The sequence below is a fragment of the Hypoxylon fragiforme genome (genome assembly GCF_022984875.1).
Source record: "Hypoxylon fragiforme strain CBS 206.31 chromosome Unknown GGS25scaffold_3, whole genome shotgun sequence".
Lineage (NCBI taxonomy): Eukaryota > Fungi > Ascomycota > Sordariomycetes > Xylariales > Hypoxylaceae > Hypoxylon > Hypoxylon fragiforme.
In genome coordinates this window covers 1,152,289-1,174,723 of record NW_026054758.1, presented here as the reverse complement: position 1 = coordinate 1,174,723, position 22,435 = coordinate 1,152,289, and the positions used below count along the sequence as shown (strand labels likewise).

General features: G+C 47.9%; 4 protein-coding genes across 4 annotated transcripts; 2 read left to right on the top strand and 2 right to left on the bottom strand.

Annotated features, from left to right (window-relative positions):
- Positions 1 to 1,989: 1,989 nt before the first annotated feature.
- Positions 1,990 to 4,460, top strand: GGS25DRAFT_173772 (T-complex protein 1). The gene is made up of 5 exons (XM_049256580.1): positions 1,990 to 2,253; positions 2,357 to 2,423; positions 2,476 to 2,684; positions 2,753 to 3,981; positions 4,035 to 4,460. The coding sequence occupies exons 1-5, from the start codon at positions 2,229 to 2,231 to the stop codon at positions 4,113 to 4,115; spliced, it is 1,611 nt and encodes a 536-aa protein (XP_049118709.1). The 5' UTR covers positions 1,990 to 2,228; the 3' UTR covers positions 4,116 to 4,460.
- A 3,950-nt stretch (positions 4,461 to 8,410) lies between these two features.
- Positions 8,411 to 9,971, bottom strand: GGS25DRAFT_519239 (phosphoglycerate mutase-like protein; the record flags this gene model as incomplete). Its single annotated transcript, XM_049263665.1, has 3 exons — positions 8,411 to 9,336; positions 9,417 to 9,857; positions 9,917 to 9,971. The coding sequence occupies 3 exons, from the start codon at positions 9,969 to 9,971 to the stop codon at positions 8,411 to 8,413; spliced, it is 1,422 nt and encodes a 473-aa protein (XP_049118708.1).
- A 1,604-nt stretch (positions 9,972 to 11,575) lies between these two features.
- GGS25DRAFT_519238 (DUF1168-domain-containing protein) lies at positions 11,576 to 12,280 on the top strand (the record flags this gene model as incomplete). The annotated part of the gene is made up of 1 exon (XM_049263664.1): positions 11,576 to 12,280. One exon carries the CDS (start codon positions 11,576 to 11,578, stop codon positions 12,278 to 12,280), a length of 705 nt encoding a protein of 234 aa, XP_049118707.1.
- Positions 12,281 to 13,089: 809 nt separating this feature from the next.
- GGS25DRAFT_173712 (uncharacterized protein) lies at positions 13,090 to 19,483 on the bottom strand. The gene is made up of 2 exons (XM_049256579.1): positions 13,454 to 19,483; positions 13,090 to 13,390 (listed from the first exon to the last, which is right to left on the bottom strand). Exons 1-2 carry the CDS (start codon positions 19,388 to 19,390, stop codon positions 13,172 to 13,174), a joined length of 6,156 nt encoding a protein of 2,051 aa, XP_049118706.1. The 5' UTR covers positions 19,391 to 19,483; the 3' UTR covers positions 13,090 to 13,171.
- Between the last annotated feature and the right edge of the window lie 2,952 nt (positions 19,484 to 22,435).

The following is a 22,435-nucleotide window of genomic DNA, read 5'->3' as shown; positions in this document are numbered from 1 at the left end:
GCTTGCCTGCCTGCTTGCCTCCACTGACGAGAAATACCGGGAAAATGAAACGATAAGCAGTCGTGTGTGTACAGTCGCCATCGCGCTCTCTTTCTATTCTCTCTCGCGCGCGCGTAAACACATACACACAACCCTACATACATACCTACGCATACGACACACATATAGTGGTCCGGTTAGGACGTAAGCACTCATGTCATGGGACCGCGCCTGTATGCATCTTGCCGTCCTGCTTGTCTCTCATAGTGGTTGCGTCCGAGATCGCAGCCCTTCTGCGATACGACGCTGGTCTTACCTACACACTTGGAGGTCCACCACTTTACACCTTTGCTTCATGTACTTACTTACTTACTTACTTCAACTCCTCTACGGCAACTGTAGAGCGAGTAAGTATGTAAGTAAGCTCCTGTTTCCTGCTGTGCTCCAGTCTTGGCTTCAATGCGAGACGAGACGTTCGCAAGCATACCACCACCACCACCACCATCCCATCTGCATGCCATCTGCATGCTCGCAGTTTGCAGATCTCCAAACACTCTAGATCGCACGTTTTGTCGGCTTCGGTTCGCTTGGAGCTGTTGTGAAATCGGCTTCGGCAACAACAATGCCTTGCCTCGAGACTGTTTCCGCTTGATTGCCGATGGCGTGCAGGTTTCTCTTTTTCCTTCCTTCCTTCCTTCCTCTTCCCCCCTCCACCTCCTTTTTATTTTCGCGATCCAATGACTAGGTATTTACCGTACTCGCTTTTTTCTTTACCATTAGATGATAGCATCGGATGCGATGCTCTTCCTGTCTTGGCGGTGTCTCGAGATATAGGTAGAGTCGCGGTAGTTGAACAAATCTTGGAAACCCCGTACTTATGTTACTTCCGCCCCCTCCCTTCAATGTTCCCCCTTGCAAGTAAGCATGCTCCTCCGGCATATAACTGCGATTTTATGCTTATGTACAGTATGCCCTACGAGATTACTGGCTGCATATTACGATGACTACTTACCAAGCTTTTCTTCTAACATCGTGGCTATAGGTAGTCTAGTCCTCTATGTACGAGGAAGAAGTTGTGGCCAACAGGTAGGCGGTCATGGATCAGAGGTGATGGATACGAGGCAGTAGAGGAATTCTGTGGAGGGGAGATGGGGGAGGGTGGTTACTTGGAATGGATGAGTTGAAAGTTGCGTCAGGTGTCTAGCCCTCTCTTGCCAAAAAGGGGAGCTGGCTGATATATGTATGTCTTAGGAGGGATAAACATCCCTTGGGTCTTTGGCTTCCCTGTAGAACGTGTCGAGTGTATAAGCTGTAGGGTCATATGACGCCTAGATATGACGACTGGTACAGTAGTAGAAATATGATAGATATATCAGTTGACCTGCTCATACGAGATGACGGCCTAGGAGACTCGGACTTTTTACTCATGAAATGTAGTCCTCTCACACCAGAGGGGGGAGACAATCGTCTAGACGGAAACAAACAACTTACTGTGTAATAACACCTCTACTGACGGTAGACATCCGAATGACGCCTGGAGTGGTTCATTGCTTCTTACATCTCGGAAGGGTGTAATGGTCGTCTCAGATCCATGAACGTATGGAGATCTAACTACTGACATCGGACTATCTTTCGGCGAGCTTGGTCGATTTCAATGGTCATAATCATCAACGTCAAACTACTTCTAAATGAGAATAGGATGATGGTCGTTATTCTCTGTTTATCCAGATGCTTTGACTTGGAAGGTTGAGTATGTGAAGAAGAGAGATGCCCATACACAGAGATTAGATAAGAAGTGATGATGTAGGTGTAATGGTACTAGGTATACCTGTAATGGTATACCTGGGTGGTGTAGCTGGGTAAGGTACAATACCCCCCTATTGACGTTGAATTAGAGTGCGTTGCGCACAGACCAGTTGCACTGAAATATGTGTGGATCTCCAAAAATAATCCCCAAAAATACTACATACATACCTAGTATGTAGGTACCTAGACTAAGTACCTAGGTACCTTATCTACACGTAGACGGTGAAATTACTTTTCCATTATCCGCGGGGGAGCTCCAAAAAATTCCAGGCGGGAAACACTATTCGAGATCACCAAACAACCTTGAAGCTTCACATTTCGACATTTCGACCCAAGACTTGTCCTGTAATATTTTCGCATAAGGGATTACTGATAATACATCAGTCTATATCAAACAAAAATACCCTAAATATACAAGTTATTGCAAGCAAAATTCAGTCAAGATGCAGGCTCCCGTTGTGGTTATGAGTGAGTTGCCCCTCCATCCATTATTTACTATACATCATCCATCACCCATCCCCCATCCCCCATGTGAGCTCAGTGCCCAAGACTAACCATATTTAAATCTCAGACACCCAAAGTGGTGATAGGCAAACTGGACGAAAGGCTCAGCTTTCCAACATCGCCGCCGCAAAGACGTATGACTCCCGTTCTTCGACCTTCTCCCCCCCCGCTAAATTCAATCCCTAGTGTTTCCGATATTATTCGATCATGTCTTGGTCCCAAAGCCATGCTGAAGATGCTGCTAGATCCTATGGGTGGTATTGTTCTAACGAACGACGGTCACGCTATTCTACGAGAAATCGAGGTGTCACATCCGGCTGCAAAGAGTATGATCGAGCTTAGCAGAACGCAAGATGAGGAAGTTGGCGACGGCACAACCACCGTCATTATTATGGGTGAGCAGCACCACTAGTATTATGTGGCCATGGGGTCTTCTTGTCTTCACAACTAACAAGTGCTTTAGCCGGTGAGATTCTAGCATACGCCCTTCCTCAATTAGAGCGAAACATACACCCCGTTGTTATCATCTCCGCCTTCAAGCGCGCACTCAAGGATGCCCTAGAGATCATCGACGAGATATCCTTACCCATAGATGTCAACGACGACAAGGCCATGTTTGGCCTAATCTCCTCTTCCATCGGTACCAAGTTCGTTTCCAGATGGACCGACCTAATGTGCGGTCTAGCTCTCAACGCCGTCCGCACCGTCACATGGGAAGCAGGAAATGGCAAGCAAGAAGTCGATATCAAGCGATACGCGCGTATAGAGAAGGTTCCTGGTGGCGAGATCGAAGATAGCAGGGTCTTGGACGGAGTCATGCTCAACAAGGACATTACGCACCCCAAGATGCGAAGAAGGATCGAGAACCCAAGAATTCTTCTTCTGGATTGCCCGTTGGAGTACAAGAAGGGAGAGTCCCAGACGAATATTGAAATCAGCAAAGAAGAGGACTGGGAACGTATTCTACAAATCGAGGAGGAGCAAGTCAAGGCTATGTGCGAGTCCATTCTAGCCTTCAAGCCCGACCTGGTCATTACGGAGAAGGGCGTCTCAGATCTCGCACAACATTACTTCATGAAGGCCAACATTACGGCACTCCGCAGAGTCAGGAAGACGGACAACAACAGAATAGCACGCGCTACTGGTGCTACCATTGTGAACCGGGTGGACGATCTCCAGGAGTCGGATATTGGAACCCAGTGTGGGCTGTTTGAGATCGAGAAGATTGGTGACGAATACTTTACTTTCCTTACCAAGTGCACTACCCCCAAGGCTTGCACAATCCTCCTTCGAGGACCCTCCAAGGATATCCTAAACGAGATTGAGCGGAATCTTCAGGACGCTATGGGAGTCGCTCGGAATGTCATGTTCCGCCCCAGATTATCACCAGGTGGCGGTGCCACGGAAATGGCTGTATCCGTACGACTGAACCAACTGGCGAGAGACATTGAGGGTGTGCAGCAATGGCCATACAAGGCGGTTGCTGATGCTTTGGAAGTAATTCCCCGAACACTAGTACAGAATGCCGGTGCCAGTCCGGTAAGAGTCCTTACCGAGCTTCGTGCCAAGCAAGCAGAGGGTAAGAGTTCGTGGGGTATCAACGGTGACACTGGAGCCATCGTGGACATGCAGGAGTACGGTATCTGGGAGCCAGAAGCCATCAAGCTGCAGAGTATCAAGACGGCTATCGAGGTAAGCTTCTATAACTATCGTATTTGACTCTATGGATGCTAATTTGATTATAGGCTGCTTGTCTCTTGTTAAGAGTGGATGATATTTGCAGTGCCAAGAAGGCACAGCAATATGGCTCAGGCGGCGGTGAATAAAGGGGGAAAAGAAAAATAATGAAGATACTGAGCAAGTCACATAGGTGCGAACTATGGAGAGGACGGACATACCCCTATTACCAACGGTCTGGTCTAAAAGGTTTCTCAGCATAGATGAAATAGATGAGATGGCTTGCTTTGCTGACATCCTGACTCATTTATGCCTCTTTATGATTTCTTGTTTTTTGTAAAAACGGAAATGCTGCCTTGTATGAAAGTCTAGAAAACTATGAGTTGTAATTAAACCGATCAGTGTCCTCTTTTGTTTGTTGCCATTCCTAGGTGCGTACCTTACTTGCCTACCTAGTAGGTAGTATCGAATACAAGACATCAAACTTCACCAAAGCTTCATGAATATTTCCACCGTAGGTAGTAGTCATCCGAGCTAATCTTGGACAGTGGCATGGCTGTTTTAGCATGGTGCATCCTCTATCACTACATAAGCGTCACTACTACTCAGGGGTTACTCAAATAGAATAGCTATGACGCGTTGGTAGGTACCTAAGGGGTTTTAAAAGAGTTGTTCTACGACTTTCCAAGTAATATGCTAACCTAGGGTACTTAGGCAGATTATCAAAAAGCCTAGACTTATAGTCACCACAGGTTCTACAGTCTGGATTGCAGTCTTCATTGATTCAGTGACACATGCCTTGCTAAACAATACCACTACTTACCTCGGTAGGTAATCATATTAACATAACACACGGATGGTGATTTGATTGATTTGCTAATACGGGTATCTCAACTCTAAGTATTAGACAAATGAGCATTTTGTAAGACCAAAATCAAACGATGGCATGAGTCACGATACACTCAGACCGCTAGCAAGTGCCCTTGCCTAGGTAAGCATCGCTCATGAAGGGAATATCTATCCTCTATTCCTAGAATACCTATGCATGGAAAGGAAACTTTCGGTGAGCTTGTTGTACAGTCCCCTTTCCGCTTGTGTGGTATCCTGTGCACAATCTTGGTTCTCGCGGATATTTATTACCTACCTAGGTACTAACCTAGCATCTTACACAGCTACCGAGCCATATAGTTATAGACGAAATATATATCTACGGACACCACAATAGTCCAACTCTCTATCCCTAATTCAACATTCACATCGCCTATAACCATGCCTGTCCTCGCCTGAAAGCGCAAAGGCCGAGTAAGAGGCGGCGAAAGAAGGCGAGGGACAAATCCAGACACGGTCATCCAAAAGACAGCAGCTCCAGAAGGAGAGCGACAGAGAAATACAGGGCGTCCTCTTAAATGCCAGAAGACAGACCCGTTCGAAAGAGTAGGTCCGTTTCGTCCTCGTCCTCGCCTTGGTTGCTCTACTGAAACCAGGAAGAGAGGAGCCCCATATAAGCCGAAATACCCCTTACCAGTTGTCCACTTCAGCATAACATCTGCTAGTCTGGAGAACTTGGTCCCTACCCAGGCGCGTGGTAGCAATAACCCTGATATTGCTATGGCAACTAAGTTGCTGTTTGAGCACGCGAAGTGAGTCTTTTGTCACCCCTGACTAATTTCTCTCCTTATTTACCTCCTATTCCTAACCCGTTTGCCACCCAACATCTGGTAGGCTTTCAACTGATTAGTCCAGCATATTTATACTCTTACATCTTCACCATGTTATCCGCCCTTGGTCTATATGTCCTGTTACCTACCAACAAAAACGAAATATATTCTCACCATCTTTACTCCCCATCAACTTATATAAACACAAACACTAGATACCATATTCTTCTCATATCCTCGTATGCACAACCCACAGTAAGCACGGCACTATCGCGATGCGGACCAGAGAGGCTCTGAAGGCCTGTCTTCATCAAGGTGCGCTTAAGTACCTCCCGATTCTTCCCTGCCAGGCCGCGTCCACCGATTCAAACGCCTGCCCGAGGACTCCCCTTGCATCTCAAACAGAAAGATCGCACCTGATGCGTCCGCCAACCAGCGGGCGAAAAGAAAAAAAAGAGAAAAAAGCCCCCCATCACCCAGCGCTGGAAGAGCGACTCCCCAGGACCTGACTTTTCCGCGCTCGCCGTGCCGTGGCGGACCTACTAAGCGATGTAACGAAAAAAAAACCTAAAAAAAAAAAAAAAAACTAGAAGCACTTGACAGCCAGGAAGAAGCAGCTAGCGATAGTCGGTCGGCCACAAGCACAGGCCCGGCATAGACCGGACCAGAGTGGAAGGGCGGCTTGCAGCGAGAGCTGGGTGCGCCTCTCCAAGAAGTCCTTCCTCTGCGCACGCCTTGCCCTAGCCAAGGAGCACAGAACTGCCCAAACCAAAGCGGACTGGGGGTGTCCGCCTGGAGAGCCACCCCCTTCCCCCCTTTATAATGAGAGAGGAGGGGGGGGGCGTGGTGTGGTACCACAACGGACCACGAGCTGGCAATACCTGCGGCACAAGCATCTGCCAATAAAAATGCCGCATCTCAAGAAGGGGTTTGCTCTGGGGAGAGGGAGAGGATGTTGACGAGAACTGGCTCCTCTGTCATCACACGTATCACATACGCGAACATGGACGCAGCACACCGATTAGGTGCTGGAGCAGCGACGGGTACTGTTCGTTACCTAGGTATGCTAGCGCCGACACAAGCTATAATTGATAAGAATGCCCTCAAATGGGGGGAGGGGCATACACCCCGATTGCATTCCCTCCTCCGACTCCCTCCCCCTTTTCCATCTACCATAAAATGGGCATTTTTCTTTGGGGGGGGGGGGGGGGGGGAGAAGGGGGACGGGTTACTGTAGTTCGTACCCGTGCCCGTACACCTACTTCACTTCACGGGCATTTCCTCGAAACGAACTATCACAACGGGGAGCTGGCTGTATGCCTTCATTCGATGCACACTTCCAACACCGGAGATATGTGTCGGGGGTTGTGTTGGTGCCTTGGGGCTTTAAAGCTACATCTACCTCGATAGCAATTGTGCGCGTCTCGAAGGTAAACAGACCATCATAATGGTTACAGCGTTTGACTTCATGCTGTTTTCATATATATATATATATATATATCTTTTCTCATACAAACCGTTATTCATCTCCTCTCCCGCTTATTCAATTCCTATACACATCCGCCTCCACTATTTAAGGAATCTCACATTCAAGGACGATGCCACCTGAAAAAAAAGAGCTAGAATCCCCAATCAACGCTCCGTACCTCTGGCATCGAAGCGCAGAAAGACGCGCAGCGGCTATGTTCTGGGTAATGGCGGCGGTGATGAATTACATCCAGCCGAACACGCTATACCAGACGTCGACGACGCTATGCCAGCCGAAGACGCTATACCGAACGGCGACGACACTATGCCAGACGTCGTCGACGACTCATCGACACTCGAGTCTGATCACGATGAATGTAAGCATAACTACGCATCCTCGAAGACACCCCACCGCCTCCAGTCCCCTTTGACCAGGATGACGGCGACGAGGATCAAGATCCACACATCCCGGACGGGCCCCATCGAACGTGAAAAAAAAAAAAGCAGGCCGGGCGCCTGATATCTCACGCCTAGTCCCAATGCGACAAAACACCGAGATTGATTCAGACGTCAACTCGCTCGCTGAAAAAAGGCTCTTGCTATACCTACCTAGGTACTCTGTTCTCTCTTGGGCATAAGCCGTCAAGTGTACGCAGCCCTATGTGAGGTACCTAGGTATTGCGACTCTTCCGCGACGACAGCGGCAACCCCATCTCGGAGATCATGAATCTTCCCAAGCAGTTGACGACGTTAATGGGACCGCCTCCATGAGCGGCTGCCCAGGTTAGATATGCGCGAGGCTGATATCGCACCTGCTGTTCGACATCACAGTTGGGTAGGTAGATAGTTGATCTACAGTACTTACTAGCTTACCATGAAGCGAAATATTACATCTCAAGCAATACCTGAGGTAGCAAGCGTGATATGTGAATATGTTCTAATACACATCATTGACCACTACCTCCTGACATGACAAATCTACCCAGGTTAGTAGGTAAGTAGGGAGAGTTCACATGTACTTACGAAGAGAATGGACTTTGTATGCTTCTACTGTGATAATAATGATGTATCTATCTGTAAGGGTGAAGTCATCAAGTCAGAAACGACAGCATGGTGTTTGCAATTGTTGACACATAAGACATTTTTCCAAAATAAAGCTGTCCTTTTATAACACCTAGGTACCTAGGTACGCTTGTATAATATACATCCATTCTATTCATGCGCACTAATCATAAAGGGTATCTCCAGCCTGCCAAATGGACCGCTTACTATTCACGTAATAGCACATCAGTAATGTCAATTTCGTTTTTCTTTTTCGCTTAGTATACGCTCCCCCGAAGGCTCTTATCCTCTCGCTCAGCCTTGTCGATATCTTCAGCTTCGTCACCACCATCAGACCCCTGATCAGAGTTACTAGGTGCGTCGCCGAGCCTGTTCGCGTGTGTATGGCGTGTTGTCGAGGGTTCTCGGACATTCGCTAGATTCCCGTTCCGTTCGCCGTTCTTAACGCGCGCCGCCTTAGCAGCGAGGCGTAGTCGAGCATCGTTCTCCGAGAATTCCTCCTCACTAGCATGACCTGAATAAGTTCCACCGAAGTCGCGACCAAGGTGGAGAAATGACGACTTCTGAGGAGTCTTAAGCGCGTTACGAAGTCGGTCCTCTATAGTTATGAAAGAAGGTGTCCCGTCCGGCGAAGAAACAACCTCATCTTGGGCTTTAGTAATGTCGATTTGGGGAGGGATCTTACCCCGAGGATCGTCCGAGTCGTCATCGGAATTGTTGGGTCCTAGGAATCTCTTCGCCGGCGCCCTACGAGTGGCTATACTGCCATTAACTTCAGGGACAGGATGGGTAGTACCGTTCTTGGCGCAGTTTTCATCGTGTTGCCTAAGCTCAGCCAAGTCGCGTCGTATCTTAAAGTTCTTGCCGTGGTTGCAGCCATGAGGACAACCGCCCCATTTTCGTGGTTGGCTAGGTGTAGTGCTCTGCCTCTCTATTTTGGCAGGTTCTCTCTCCTTCCCCGTTTCTGCGAGCTCCTTATCCTCCTTAGCTTTGATGGCAGCCCGCTCTCGACGGAGTTCAGACCATGTCCGCAAGTTATTCTCAAGGTCATATTTGCCACTATCCTTTTGTTTCTTCATGATGAGGAATTCGCAGTGGTTCACGTTTCGTAAGTCCTCGAAGTATTCGACCGAGAAATGATACCATTTCATGAGGAAGACTCGTGACATGAGACCGTGAGTTACTAAGTTGATATGTTAGAGACAAGGGCGTTCAAGAATAGCAAGGGAGGGTTATGTGGTTATCTACCTAGTACACACACACTGGGGAAGTCATCTTCCCCAAACTGCCGCCATAAGCTCTCGTTGAAGCCCGAGACACGATCGTAGGCGTCGGCAGCGCTCTCTCCGTTGGGGATACGGTAGAAGAAGTGGCCATAATCAGCACGCTCTTGCCACATGCGTTCCATCTCAGCACTGCAGGGCTGGAAGTTTCCAAAGTCTTGTTCTCTTAAGCGTGGTTCCTCGTATACTTTCATATTGGATCGTTTAAAAGGCGAGGGGTCGGGATCATCCGAGGACAGAGTCTCCAGGATACCTTCTGTCGTTTCTCTCGTTCGTCGATATGGCGAAGTATAGAATTGGAGGGTGTCGTCTGGGCGGAGTAGCTTTCGCAGCCGGCGGCCTGCGTCTCGGGCTTGTTGCCATCCTTCGGGAGTCAATTTGACTCTATGATCAGGGATGGTTTGATGGATCTCGCGGTTTTCTATAGTGGTCGTCTGTGAGTTTCTGGCAGTTGAGTCTCGAGCGGGGGTGGCGACATACTATTGCCCTCAGACTGGGCATGTCTGATTAATATGATAAGTCTTGGACGACCCATTTTGACTTGTTTTCTTGGAGGAGCTTTCCTACGATATTCCTAGTCGATGTGAACTTTCGAATGGCGAGAAATCGATTTCGCCTTGTTGGTTGGCTGGATGTGTGGGTGGTATAAACTAAGACTCGGGTGTCTGTCTTGGAAGAGGTTCGCTTGGAAGGTTAAAGTAACTGTATATAAAAACACAATGCTATGGTGCTTAAGGTCACTCGATCGAAAGGGACTATCAAAGAAGATATTGAATTTCGATCTGCTGCTCTATGCTAGAGGGGTAATTCCAAATCATTCACTGAATGAAGTAGTCCACGTATTTCGATGTTGTCTGTCAGTCAATTTTGCCTCTTTGGCGCCTAACCGGCTGAGAGACAGTACGATATTAAATAGGTTGGTGATGTTTGAATAATTGGCTGCTATGTCTTTGCCATGTAGTACGGACGACGCCAATAGCTATGTATAAATAGCCACTACCTAGTAGGCTGGTTAGGTTAGGTTGTGGTAGGGTTGTAACTTTTACTGTGTGGTAGGTAGTAAGGTATTTTTACCGGATTTGAAATCGTGAAGTAAGAGTGGACACAGTGGGCAAGGGGGGGTCAGTGAGTGATGCAGTCAGTGCCAGTCACACTACTACTAGTAGTAAAAAGTTTGGTTTCCAAGGTTGTTTCAAATCCTCTCTCGTCCAACCAATTTCAAAAATACCATTACCTGTGCCAAATTTATCTAGGTTACCCCCCCTGGAAGTCAAGGGCATAAAGGGTAAAAATACTAAAAAAAGCCTAAAACGCTCAGTTGTCTGTGAATGCTGTATCTTAATTGGTTCATAGCCCTGCTGGAGAAGGATACTACGACGTATGTAAAAAAAGCAATCTTGACCCATTTGGGCCCGATTTCGGCTCCAGCCTTGGGTTGTGCTTGGCTTTACACGCTGCAAGGGGCCAAGCCGCCAAGGGCGACCCGCGGGGTACCGGTATGGTTTGCCTATGCATTTATCTGCCGAATGCACAGTACGAGGTGTGGCGTTACCCTCCAGGAAATGGGACCACTTTTTCTTTCTTTTTGGGCATAGGACCATAGGTAGCCTCATCCTTTACCTTTCGTCATCCAACATTGAATATTATAAATCTTTTTATAAATCTTTTTACAGCCTCGTGGAAGGAAGAAAAGTAAAAAAAAAAAAACACCACACTTCCAGAACAACTCACTTGCCATCGACCGAACAGGCTAATGCAACTCTCTTCTCCATAATAATCCAATATTCCCCAACATTATCGCATGCTTCTCGAATCATCCAACCAAAATTATACCCCCTTTTCATTCCCTATCATAGCGATAAACATAAGAAGAAGCAAAAAAGGAACGTTCGCATCACGCCACCAACATACGATCCCGACTCCTGAACCAAAAAATTCCATACTAAGTAGATAACACGAAATCTTTTTTTTTCAGCCTCAATAACAAGGCCACCTGCACGACGGAATCGGAAAGGGATAGGCGGGGCGGCGCCAAATTCTTGACGATCTTGTTAGCTACCCAGTAGGTAGTTGCCGGATACCGAAAAAAAAACCCCCCCAAACCAACCGAATCCTCCCAAGACCCCTACTACCCCAACCATGTCCGGCGAAGGCCCCGAAAGCATCCCCACGTCCGCGGACCCGCGCTCGAAGCGCCCGACCAAGAAGCGCGCCCTGACCCCCGTGTCCGCACAAGCGCGCACCGTCGACCAGCTATTCGCGAAGCCTGACCAAGAGATCCGGATCCCCTCCGTAGCCACCACCACCTCCAATGGCAAGAAGCTCGGCGGAGGCAGAGAACTCCCACCCCCTCCCGAAATCGTGACCAACGTGCAGGGCTCAAGCGCCGGCGCGGGGTCCGGCGAGTTCCACGTGTATAAAGCGAGCCGGCGCCGGGAGTACGAGCGCCTGCGGCGGATGGACGAAGAAGTTGCCCAGGAGCGCGCGCGCCTCGAGTTCGAGCGCACCCGCGAGGAGAAAGAGCGCCACGACGAGGAGAAGACGCGCCGGAATCGCGAGAAGCGCGAGAAGGCTAAGGCTAGGAAGGCCAACAAGGGGAAGAACGGTGGTGGTAGTAATAATAATGGCGAAAAGAACGGGACTTCGAGTAAACCTGCCACCGCCGCTGCCGCCGCTCCATCGGCACCACACAGTAATAACAATGTAAAAGCTAGGATCGATACAAAGAGAGACGAGAACAAGACCGAGGGAACAACAGAGACCGCGGATGGCGACGTGTCCTCCACCACACAAGGAGAGGCGCCGCCAGTGGAGGTGCAGGGCATAGTCATCGAGGAGGATTAAATACCTAAAAGGATGGCAATTAATAAGAGATACCCCCCCCAGGCCAAAGGCCCCTCCCTAATCATGTATGGATGAGATGAGGCACTGTTACGTCTAAAGATAAGATATTTATATTTGCATGGACCAAGGAGTTTTACTTACCTATGTAAGGCATAAGAACAAAAATCGGCATGGAAGGAACTTGATAGTTTTTTTTTTTTTCATAACTCCGTAGTGTAGCATCATCATCACTTCATAATAATAATTCAAAACAAACGAACGAACGATAATTTTCTGCGGATCATGAATGGTATCGAATTGAACTGAAAAAAAAAGAGGTGCCCACAACCCAAAAAACAAGTGTGATATTTCGCTTTCACCAGGCTTACCGGGGGAAAACATGCAAAGATCCTTAAAACTCCTGTAGGGGGCGAAATGCCTCTCAACCAAGGGGGAATATTTACGACTAGCAAAGAACCACCTCGCCAGCCGTTTCCCTAGAACCCTTTTTCTAATTAATCAAAAAACCGTCTTTCCCTCCGCCTGTGTCTCTATCGAACATACCATTGGTTAAAGCCGTGAAGTCATGATGCTACTACTTCCGGAGGAATTTGGCCCATCGAAGGTGTTGACCGGCCTGCGTTTGTACAAAATTCCCCCGGGTAGGGCCTCGCAGGTCCAGCACCGGTGTGTGAACCCTGTGTCTCGCCCTACCATTCTTACTGGTACATGCGTTCATCCAACATAAATACAGATGCTTTTTATCTCTCGAGCCTCAACCCCTGGACGATGCATCCGTGGTATACAACGCAATCCTTTTTAAACTTCTATTTCCCGGGAACGCCATGCAGATGCATTGATCATGTCTTGTGACTGGCAAATCGTTGTTGACTGATCGCCCGTGGTGGCAGATCAGAAGAACTTGGACATTGCCGTGCTTAGGTCGACGAAGTCAACTGGCTTCGTGACGTAGTCGCTGAATCCCGCCGCTGCGCACTTCTCTTGAACGTCCGACATGACGTTCGCCGACAAAGCAATGATGGGCAACTTACGGAGGTTAGCCTGTTCCTCCCATTGCCGAATTTCTCGGCAAGCCTGGTAGCCATCCTTGCGAGGCATATGGAGATCGCACTGGGAACGTTAGCTATCTGTCTGATTGCATATGCAAATCGAAGCTTCATAAGTCAGACTTACCAATATCAGAGAGTAGTGGTATGGGGCCTGCGCGAAGACCTTGTCGGTACATTCCACACCGTCGGCCGCAATCTCTGCATCGATCCCGACCTTTTTCAGATACCTGACCAAGACTTTCTGGTTGACAGGATTATCCTCGACGAGAAGAACTCTGTACCCCTTGTTGCCTATTCGCTTTTCTACGTCCAAGTAGTTTTGTTTCTGATTCTCAACCATCTGAGCGGCACTGGAGCGGTTCAAATCTACACTGAGATCGCGCTCCCTGCCTGGATCAAAAATGGATGCGAAGCGGGATGGTTTCACCGGCTTGTACACAAATATCATCCGCTTCTCCGCGAGGAGCCGCTGGTGCTCGGCATCGGAGGCTAGTTTGAGAACGGCTTGTCTTTGAACGGAATCCGTCAACACTAGGACTGATGTCTTGCCAGCAGAACTTGCAATTACTTTGTCGATGACGCCTATGATCTCTTCAACTGAGGTGAGATTAAGGACAACATGAGTGAATGTAACGGATTCATGACCTCCAATCACCTCTTCGGCTTCTGACACGCTTGCCATTGCAGTGATCTGATGTGGAACGTCTTTCGGCAATGTCATCTCGATGTGCTTTGTGGTGGCTTCTCTACTATACCTCTGGGGGCAGATGACGAGTATTGAATACATCGGTGGACGAAACTGTGGTAAGTCTACGGGAAACTTGGTCACGTCTGGTGTAGGTACTAATTGAGGGGATATCTTTCCAGAAGGCATCTCAAGCTTCATCTGGGAGATGTCCTGCCCGCTAGCTTTGGCGGCTTCGCTGAAGTGCGAAAGACCAACATTGACCGACGAGATCGAAGACCGTGTTGTATTTTGAGTTCGGATAGAGCGAACAGAGGGATCTGAACTGGCGGACGACGCTGGGGCTGGTGAAGTAACCCCTATATCCGAGATAGGGCTGATAGTATGGGCAGGATCCATCGTTCTGTGAAGCAAAAGTGGCTTGATAGCATGCATTGACTTCTCATCTGCTGGAGTCTGTGTGGATGCAGTCAAAGGTGGGGTGCTGGCAAAGTTGGGATGATCTTCAGGACTTGGTAAGCCAAACTTGGCCGTGAAGGTGAATGTTGAACCCTTGCCTGGTACGGCGGTGCCATCCATTTTACCGCCGTGAAGCTCGACAAGCTGCCGTGAAATTACGAGACCTAGTCCACTGCCGCCATGTTGTCGGGTACTGCTCCCATCAATTTGACTGAAAGGTTTGAAAATCAGTTCAGCCTCCTCTTTCGAGAAACCTCGCCCGGTATCGATGATAGAAAATTCAAGCAGGATCGAATACTCTCCTAATATAGCCTTATTATCTGAATAGACTCTACAACGACTGAAAACCTCTCCCGCACTTGTAAATTTGATAGCGTTGCCAATGACGTTTAGAAGCACTTGTCGAATTCGTACCTTATCACCTTTGACCCAAGAAGGAACGTTCTCTTCCACAATGTAGTTAAGTTCGAGTCGTTTAGCGACTGCCATTGTCGAGACCAATTCGTTTACATCTTCGATGAGCGACCGGGTGTGAAACCATTCGAAATTTAGTTTCATCATACCGGCATCGACCTTTGATAAATCCAGAATGTCGTTAATGATCATGAGGAGACTCTTAGCACTAGTCTGGATAGTGTTTGTGTAGTCTCTCTGCTCCTCGTTGAGCGTTGTGTCCTGTAAGAAGCTCACCATCCCGGATATTCCGATCAGTGGTGTGCGAATCTCATGGGACATGTTGCTCAGAAATCGACCCTTGGACTCCATAGCTTCTTTGAGTTTCTCCTCTAGCAGCTTATGATCGTTGATGTCGGTGGCTGAGCCAAAGTAGGAGCTTGCACCGCTTCCGAACCCAACATCATCAATTTCCACACACCTTATCAAATGCCATCGGTATTCGCCGGTCTTAGATCTGAGACGCACTTCAGTCGTATAGGAAAGTCGACCGTTGCTGTCTATGGTAACTTTAAGAATACCCTTTCTAGCCAGCTCGCCTAGATCTGCCGTAACAAAATCGCGGGCCGAACTAGAACTGTTGTGACGAGACAGCGGTGTTGGGCGGCGTCCTCCAGGTGTCTCGACAGAAAACGATTCGTGGCCCATCGTTGTAGGACTTTTGGTAAACTGATCGGCATTATCATCTGTGTTCGAAAACACAACCGTTGAGCGATCTACCGGCAGTCGACATTTGGCCAAGTCATCTGGATGAACAAAATCTATGAATCCCAATCCTAACGCACCCTCCTCATTTTGACCGGTGTAAGATAGCCATTGCTCATTCGCAAATGTGATTCCATCATTTTCGGTTGCGGTAAATATTATCTGAGGTATTAAATTTGCGAGGAGGCGGTGTTTCGCTTCCGAAAGCTCGATCTCTTCTTGACGCAACGCCATGAGTTCCGCAACTTTCTGGTCGTGAATATCCATGTAGGAGCCAATGAATTGTACTATAACTCCTCGTCTATCCCTCGAGGCTACAGCACGTGCCTGGTGCCACCGGTATGCGCCATCGAAGCGACGAAGGCGAACGGTGTGGGCAAATTGATCACCTGATCGAAGTGAATGAGTCCAAGCACGCATATAATCATCGCGGTCCTCAGGGTGAATGCTGCCCCAAGGATCTGCAACGAGGTCCGAAAGAGTCTGGCCCCTGTATGTCAGGTATCTGCTATTAACCCACACAATTTCTCCGTTTACCGGAAGTGCCACGAAAACGTGTACCGGCAATAGATCGAGCATGAGTCCTTTCAGACGGTCTGAAGGCGGGAGCATAGTAACCTGCGCTGCAGATGCAGACCCAGGCCGTGCTAACGCCGATGATTGCGACGTAGGCTTTGTAAGAAGAGAGGTGCTAGACGGCAGAGATTGGAAGGATGACGAGAAGTCACCACCATATGAATGTAACAGGGTATGTCTATGAATAGCGGAGGGTATGCTCTGGCCGGACAAACGTTTCCGGCCATCATCCGTGTCCTGATGGGATTGCTTGGTTTCCATTCCATTGTTCAAGTCGGAGGAGTCTTTTGACGCAGGACGAGGTTTCGCTAACTGATTTGTACCTGCCTCGTCGAGAGCACCCGGGCTCTCTCCATCCTTTGTTATTGGGCTTAAGTCTTGTTGGAGATGAAGGAGACTCCCTGATCTTCTTGGCGGTCTGCCAGTAGTGCCACTATCCAGCATACCGGCTCTTGAAGCTCGTTGAGCTAACGTACCTTGAGCCGATATATCTGTGGGACCACTGCTACCCCTAGGCACGGAGCTGAAATAACTGTCACCTCCCAGCTGGCTAGGGCTAGAGCCGGCGGCTCTTCTCTCCACAAACAGTCCAAAAGAAGTTGGCTCCCAGAGTGGTGTCCCACTAGGTGATGCATTGATACTCCGAGATGGGCCTGAATATTCGCTGGGGCTAGTAAGACTTCCAGTGGCTGAGCGCTGAGAGAGGTCTTCAGGCGGTGCTGAGTTAAGGTGTGAAAGCATGACAGAATCTACCATAGGTCGTCCATCGGGACCAAGGGCACCGAAACCACTAGTAGGTGGTCTTTTTCGATGGATACCCATGACTTCTGTCTCAAGGTTGGAATAGTGTCGGTTAAGTGAGAAGGTTGCTGCTAAATGAGGAGCCAAGTGTTCAAGAGAGTGGCGTAGATTAGAGGGATATGGTATAATGGGGGTGAGGATCGACAGTATTGCAATAGGCAAATGTTTGCTCTTCTTGGCTAATTCATCGGTAGATAAGCGCTCATGTAACATAGCAGAACTTATACCTGGCTCCATCTGATTACGCTGAGAAGCCTTATGTTCCAGTGCAGAAGGATCTAGTTTGAACTTCTGCGGAGGCTTCGAGAGGAGAATATGATTAAGGGGTACGTGAAGAACAGTCCAGGAATTATCAACTCCAATAGTTTCAGGAGGCTGTGCGGACGTGTAGTCTTGTGGGCTTGGGCCGGGATTAAACGATTCCTCGTCAACCATGGCGTCTGTGAAGAAGGGGTTCTCGGAAGGATCGGCTCGAACGGCGGGTGAGGGCGCTGGAGATTGAGACCATGGTGATGGTGGTGCTTGCTCATATTCTTCATATTTAGGGGTCGGGGGTCGGGGCACAACCTCATCCATGGCAGAGAATAGGCTGGAAAACTTCTTCTCTGTCGAAAATGATTTCAGGTTTCGGTTTAATGACCGCGGCGCGCTTGCATTTGCTAATAACGAAGACAATTTTGTCTGGGATTCGGACTTCATCATGGGTTTCCTCAGAATTTTCCTGGATTCTTCGGGCACGACGGGCTTGGAGTTTTTAGATTGGTGCTTGTTTTCTTCAGAAGCTGGGTCAAGATATGGGTACGATCGAGTTAGAGCAATAACTTTGCCTCGATCTACGACGCGAGCGATGCCGTTGTGGTCGATGAGAGGGTCCGCTTCGAAATCAAGACCCTGCAATACCGGAAGGAGACGGCCCTTGGTTTCTGTCTTCGATTCAAGCTTTGCTTCCCATGTTGGAACGGGTTGTTGCTCTTCGAAAGCATCGTGCTCCTCAAGTGTCTGTCTATTTAATAAAGGATGAGGTGAAGCCGGATCATGCCTGTCGCCATCCGGGTAGTAACTCTTGCTCCTCTGAACTAGTCCAGGTCGCAGGTTACTAGGCTTTGCGACTTGATCCGCATCTGTCTGATGAACACCTTTTGTATCTTCATATGCAGTGAAAGAATGACGGCTCTGTATAATCGGTCGCAGAGGCCTATCACTCTTGTGAGGCCCTTCAAAAGTCAACGGGGTCTCTGGCTGCTCACTGCCACTTTTCGCGACACAGCTACTCCCCCTAGCAATATATCCAACGCTTAGTTCATCTTCCTCTAATGAATTATAAGTAGCTTTCTGGCCCCAAGGTACATTTTCAACATCCGTCGGGTCAGCTGGCATGGAAAGGGTTACTCTTTCAGCTTTAAAATATGTGGTCATAATTTGAACAACACTACTCCACCACGCGTCCAGGCCAGGCTCGGATGAAAGCATCAAAGTTAAATCGTAGAGATTAGGGGTAGGGAAATCGAGATTCGGTGGCTTGGCAATTACTCCGGTGGGTAGGAAAGTCATGGCCGACGCCGGGGACGATGGGTCAGATCTTAGCTGATCATGCAGCACAAAACTACCAAATTGTGCACCCGCCGCACTAACAGCTCCGCTTTGAGGTTGTTGGCCGAGAACATTTTGTAAATAAGTTGAGGTGAAATTAGGAGTACCCATGCGTGGAAAGGGATAAGAGGGTGTTCGAGCCGGGAATCCTGGAGTCATACCGCCGCGGACCGTCTTGCCCGACTCGCTCGAGGCAGTCGGGATATCAGAGTCAGGTGTGGGCGAGGGTGTGGTGCTAGACTCCTCCTTAATAGGCGAGATGCGCTTCTTCTCAGACACATTTCTCGTAGGCGACGGAGGACTTCGAACCGCTTGTTCGCGGCGTTCCATTTCTTTGGCGAGGCGGGCTCGATACTCACTAAGTGAGGGTTTGGTTCCTATGACGTCGGGCGAAATGCCTGTAATGTTAAGCTCACTGGCTTTACTCCTTGCGCCCGAGCCAGCTCCTGGGGTTGGCCGTGGTTCATCCTCTTCCAATGGCACATCTCTGGCAACAGAATGAAGTTTCCCAACATCGACCGCGTCTGCTCCACCGCCTCGCAAATTAATGTGGTCTACACTTGAAGAAGCGAGGGTCAGCCAAGGTGCATCAGGATTTGTCGGCCCTACCGTGCTACCTGGCGAGTTGCGCATGGAATCAAAGGTGTCCGCAAAGAAACTAGACTGTTTCTCGGTGGTCAATGGCTGAAGGGGATTAGTGTCATGGCCGGGAGGAGGAGGGAATGGCAATGTGGTATTGTTGTTGATTATGTCGCGTGGTTCGTCCGGGTTTGTGTAGTGATGAGATGGCATTCCTCATTCACGGGCGCCCCCATGCGGCAGTATCGGGGACGGATCTCACTACGAACTCGTGATCTCGGCATTCGCATTAGTCAAATCCAAAAGGGTCTTCGTTGCTAGAGGAGATTAGACAAGCATACGACCGAGAACTGGTGTTTGGAAGTGCCGTATGATGGTTGGGTGGCAGTAAGGAATAAGGATGTGGTTTCTTTTTCGGCTAGGACAATTCAAAACCGGTAAGTGGCATCGCCTTGTGTCGATTGCAAGGCTCATCGCTAGTCAGCAAAGTCGGTTGGGTCACTACCTACGTCAGACAGTGCTTCTGTCTGTTACTGATACGGATTATTCGCGATCCTCGGGTACATCCGCTGGTGATAGGTACATACATAAGCTGAGAGTAGGTTATGTACCGTACTATATAGGGTACTTTTATAGGACCTAATAGGTACTATGGTATTGTATGTATTTTGGTTGAGATAAATAGGTACCGTGCCTAGGTAGGTATTGTACTATACGACGTAGGTAGTATTTAAGTCAAGTTCAAGTTACCAAAGCTGCCAAGGAGCATCAGTTCAGTAACCCTGACGTTGGTTGACCTTAAAAGATGAATTAAACAAGTTTGTTTTCGGGGGTTTTAGGTATGTACGATCTCTCATAAGGAATAAATTATTGGTAGCGAAGCAATATTTCATGATTATCGCTATTCACTGGCTAAAACGGAGAGGGGAGACATCAGGCGGAGGAACATTGAATGAAAAAAGGGAGGGCATAAAAAAAAGTCGCAGCGGTACAACCGCAGAGCGGGTACGCTAACAAAAAAATTAACAGGTAGGCAGGCAGGCTAGTAGACTAGCAGGAAGGGACATGGCTGGTAAGGATATGGATGGCAGGTGGGTGTCTGTCCACGTTGATTATTGCATCTCTTGGACACCCCTAGATCCAATCAAGGTTAGATGTACCGTTTAGCAGGTTACCGCGCAATGTTAATCTGTTTTCCCCGCCTAGCCGAACCTTGAGCGGGCCAATTCTTCCAACTTCTCGCATGTCTTAATGTGTCTTAATGCCTTGAATGCCATGATCTTCAATACTTCATTTACAGCCCACAGCCCCGAGCAACTTGAAGAATACAATTATATTTAACCACTTGACAACCACACCCACTCCCATCACTCAGCTGAGCCGTAATCTACCTAGGTAATCAGCCATTTGTTCATGTGACTTCCTTCTCGTCGGCCCGTGAGTTTGCCAAGTCATTGAATGTTTAAGGAACATCTGGTGGAGGTGGCGGTATTGAAACTGACCCTATTGCCTACCCTACTACTACCTGCCCTACTACATACCTAACCTAGTAGCTAGATGTAGGTATTTATAGCGTGAAGACCTCATGCAGAGAGTACATACATTTACCCTAGCAGCTGCAATAGGTACATGTATCGTATTGTATTCAATGTTGTACACATGCATACCGTGGCTCGAGGATACCAATATCGATGTATCTCCATCGTGAGGCAGAATGAATATGTACCAGTCATATGATCTGACGTACTGCTTATTATCGTGGAATTCTGTCATCAAATTCGACAATATTGACCTGGTTAATGGCAAGAGCGGTCAAGCACGTACTATTCATCGTAGTATAATACATGTAGAGTGCTACGTAGTGTACATGTAAGTATAAAATCGCCTACGTGAATAGGGGGTGGGGGGTTAAGAGTATGTAATGGTCGCAGTTTGTAGGTACATACATACAGTAGTAGTTAGTAGATAATTTTCCATGATCTTCCTAACCCCAACCCCGACCGCTTCGTGGTAATACGGTGGTATATGTAATTGCAACTATTAGCTTCCTAGCAGTGCTTGTGGTTAGGTAGTTTCGCTAGTGATAGAATTCAAGTGCTTCTCGAATATTACTAGGTGCTAACACTACCTAGGCAAGCAGCTGAAATGAATGTGCAACAATTAACCTGGGAGTTTTCAAAACTAACATTGAGTTTTTCAGGCTTTTGGTTACTTACCTAGGATAAAGTATGGTAGTTATAATAAACATTCAACGTTGAACCCCGTTTCATTCCAGCCTTATACGCTTAAATGGACTTACTTTACCACATATCTACCTAGGGTACCTAGGATAATAAGTTTAACATTGATGGTATATAAGGATGTATGTGATGTATGTATGTGAAAAGTTAAACGAAGCTTTTATCTGGCAAGGGGTTAATAGGGTTAACAGGCACTATGTATGTAAATGCAGGGTCGTCCAGAGTAGTACAAAAAGCACCTGGGCAAGTTGCGTCATTCCATTGTGTACGTCATCTCACCTGCATGGAAATTTGGTAGAGCGTTCGTTATCCAGCTGTTTGTAGCCCGGATAAGAATGTCCGTTTTAATTTTGAACTGAAGCGTAAAAAGTTGAGCTACCTATGTACCAGGTTAGTATTTTCTTTGGACTACTAGGGCTAGTAGTTGGTTTTGTCTCCATAGTCGTTACGATAGGGCCCCTCCAACTCACTGGTCCCGAAGAAAATAGTGCCCGCCGAGGAAAAAGTTCGGAGAGACCGGTTTAAAGCTAGCGTATATCACAAGCACTTTAGAAGAAGCTTAGCGGACGTTACTACGTATGATGTAGGTAGTAGTAGGTACCTACTAAGCTATCTAGTTCTAACTTCTATAATAGCCCTGGAAATGTTGAAATCCTGAATAGGCAGGCTGACAGAGTGTTCGGTGAGCTGCCAGGTATTGACGCTTTTAACTTCTGATGTTCAATGTTGTTCAATGTTGTTCAAGTTGTATTGTCGTTTTTAAATCAGGTGCATGTGGCCAGATTGTGTCTACTCGATATAAAGATATTACAACTTTGAACTTGTACACATAACTTGTACACATAACTGGTACACATACATCAAATACATACAGTACAGAAAGTAACCTCATTCACAGTAAATGTTTCACAATGACGGAATACGTATCAGTTCATGTAACACCACAGGTGGCTCCTTGACCTATCAATGATGTTGTGAACCGAGGCGTTCTTTCTAATAGCCAATTAAAACGAGGGCT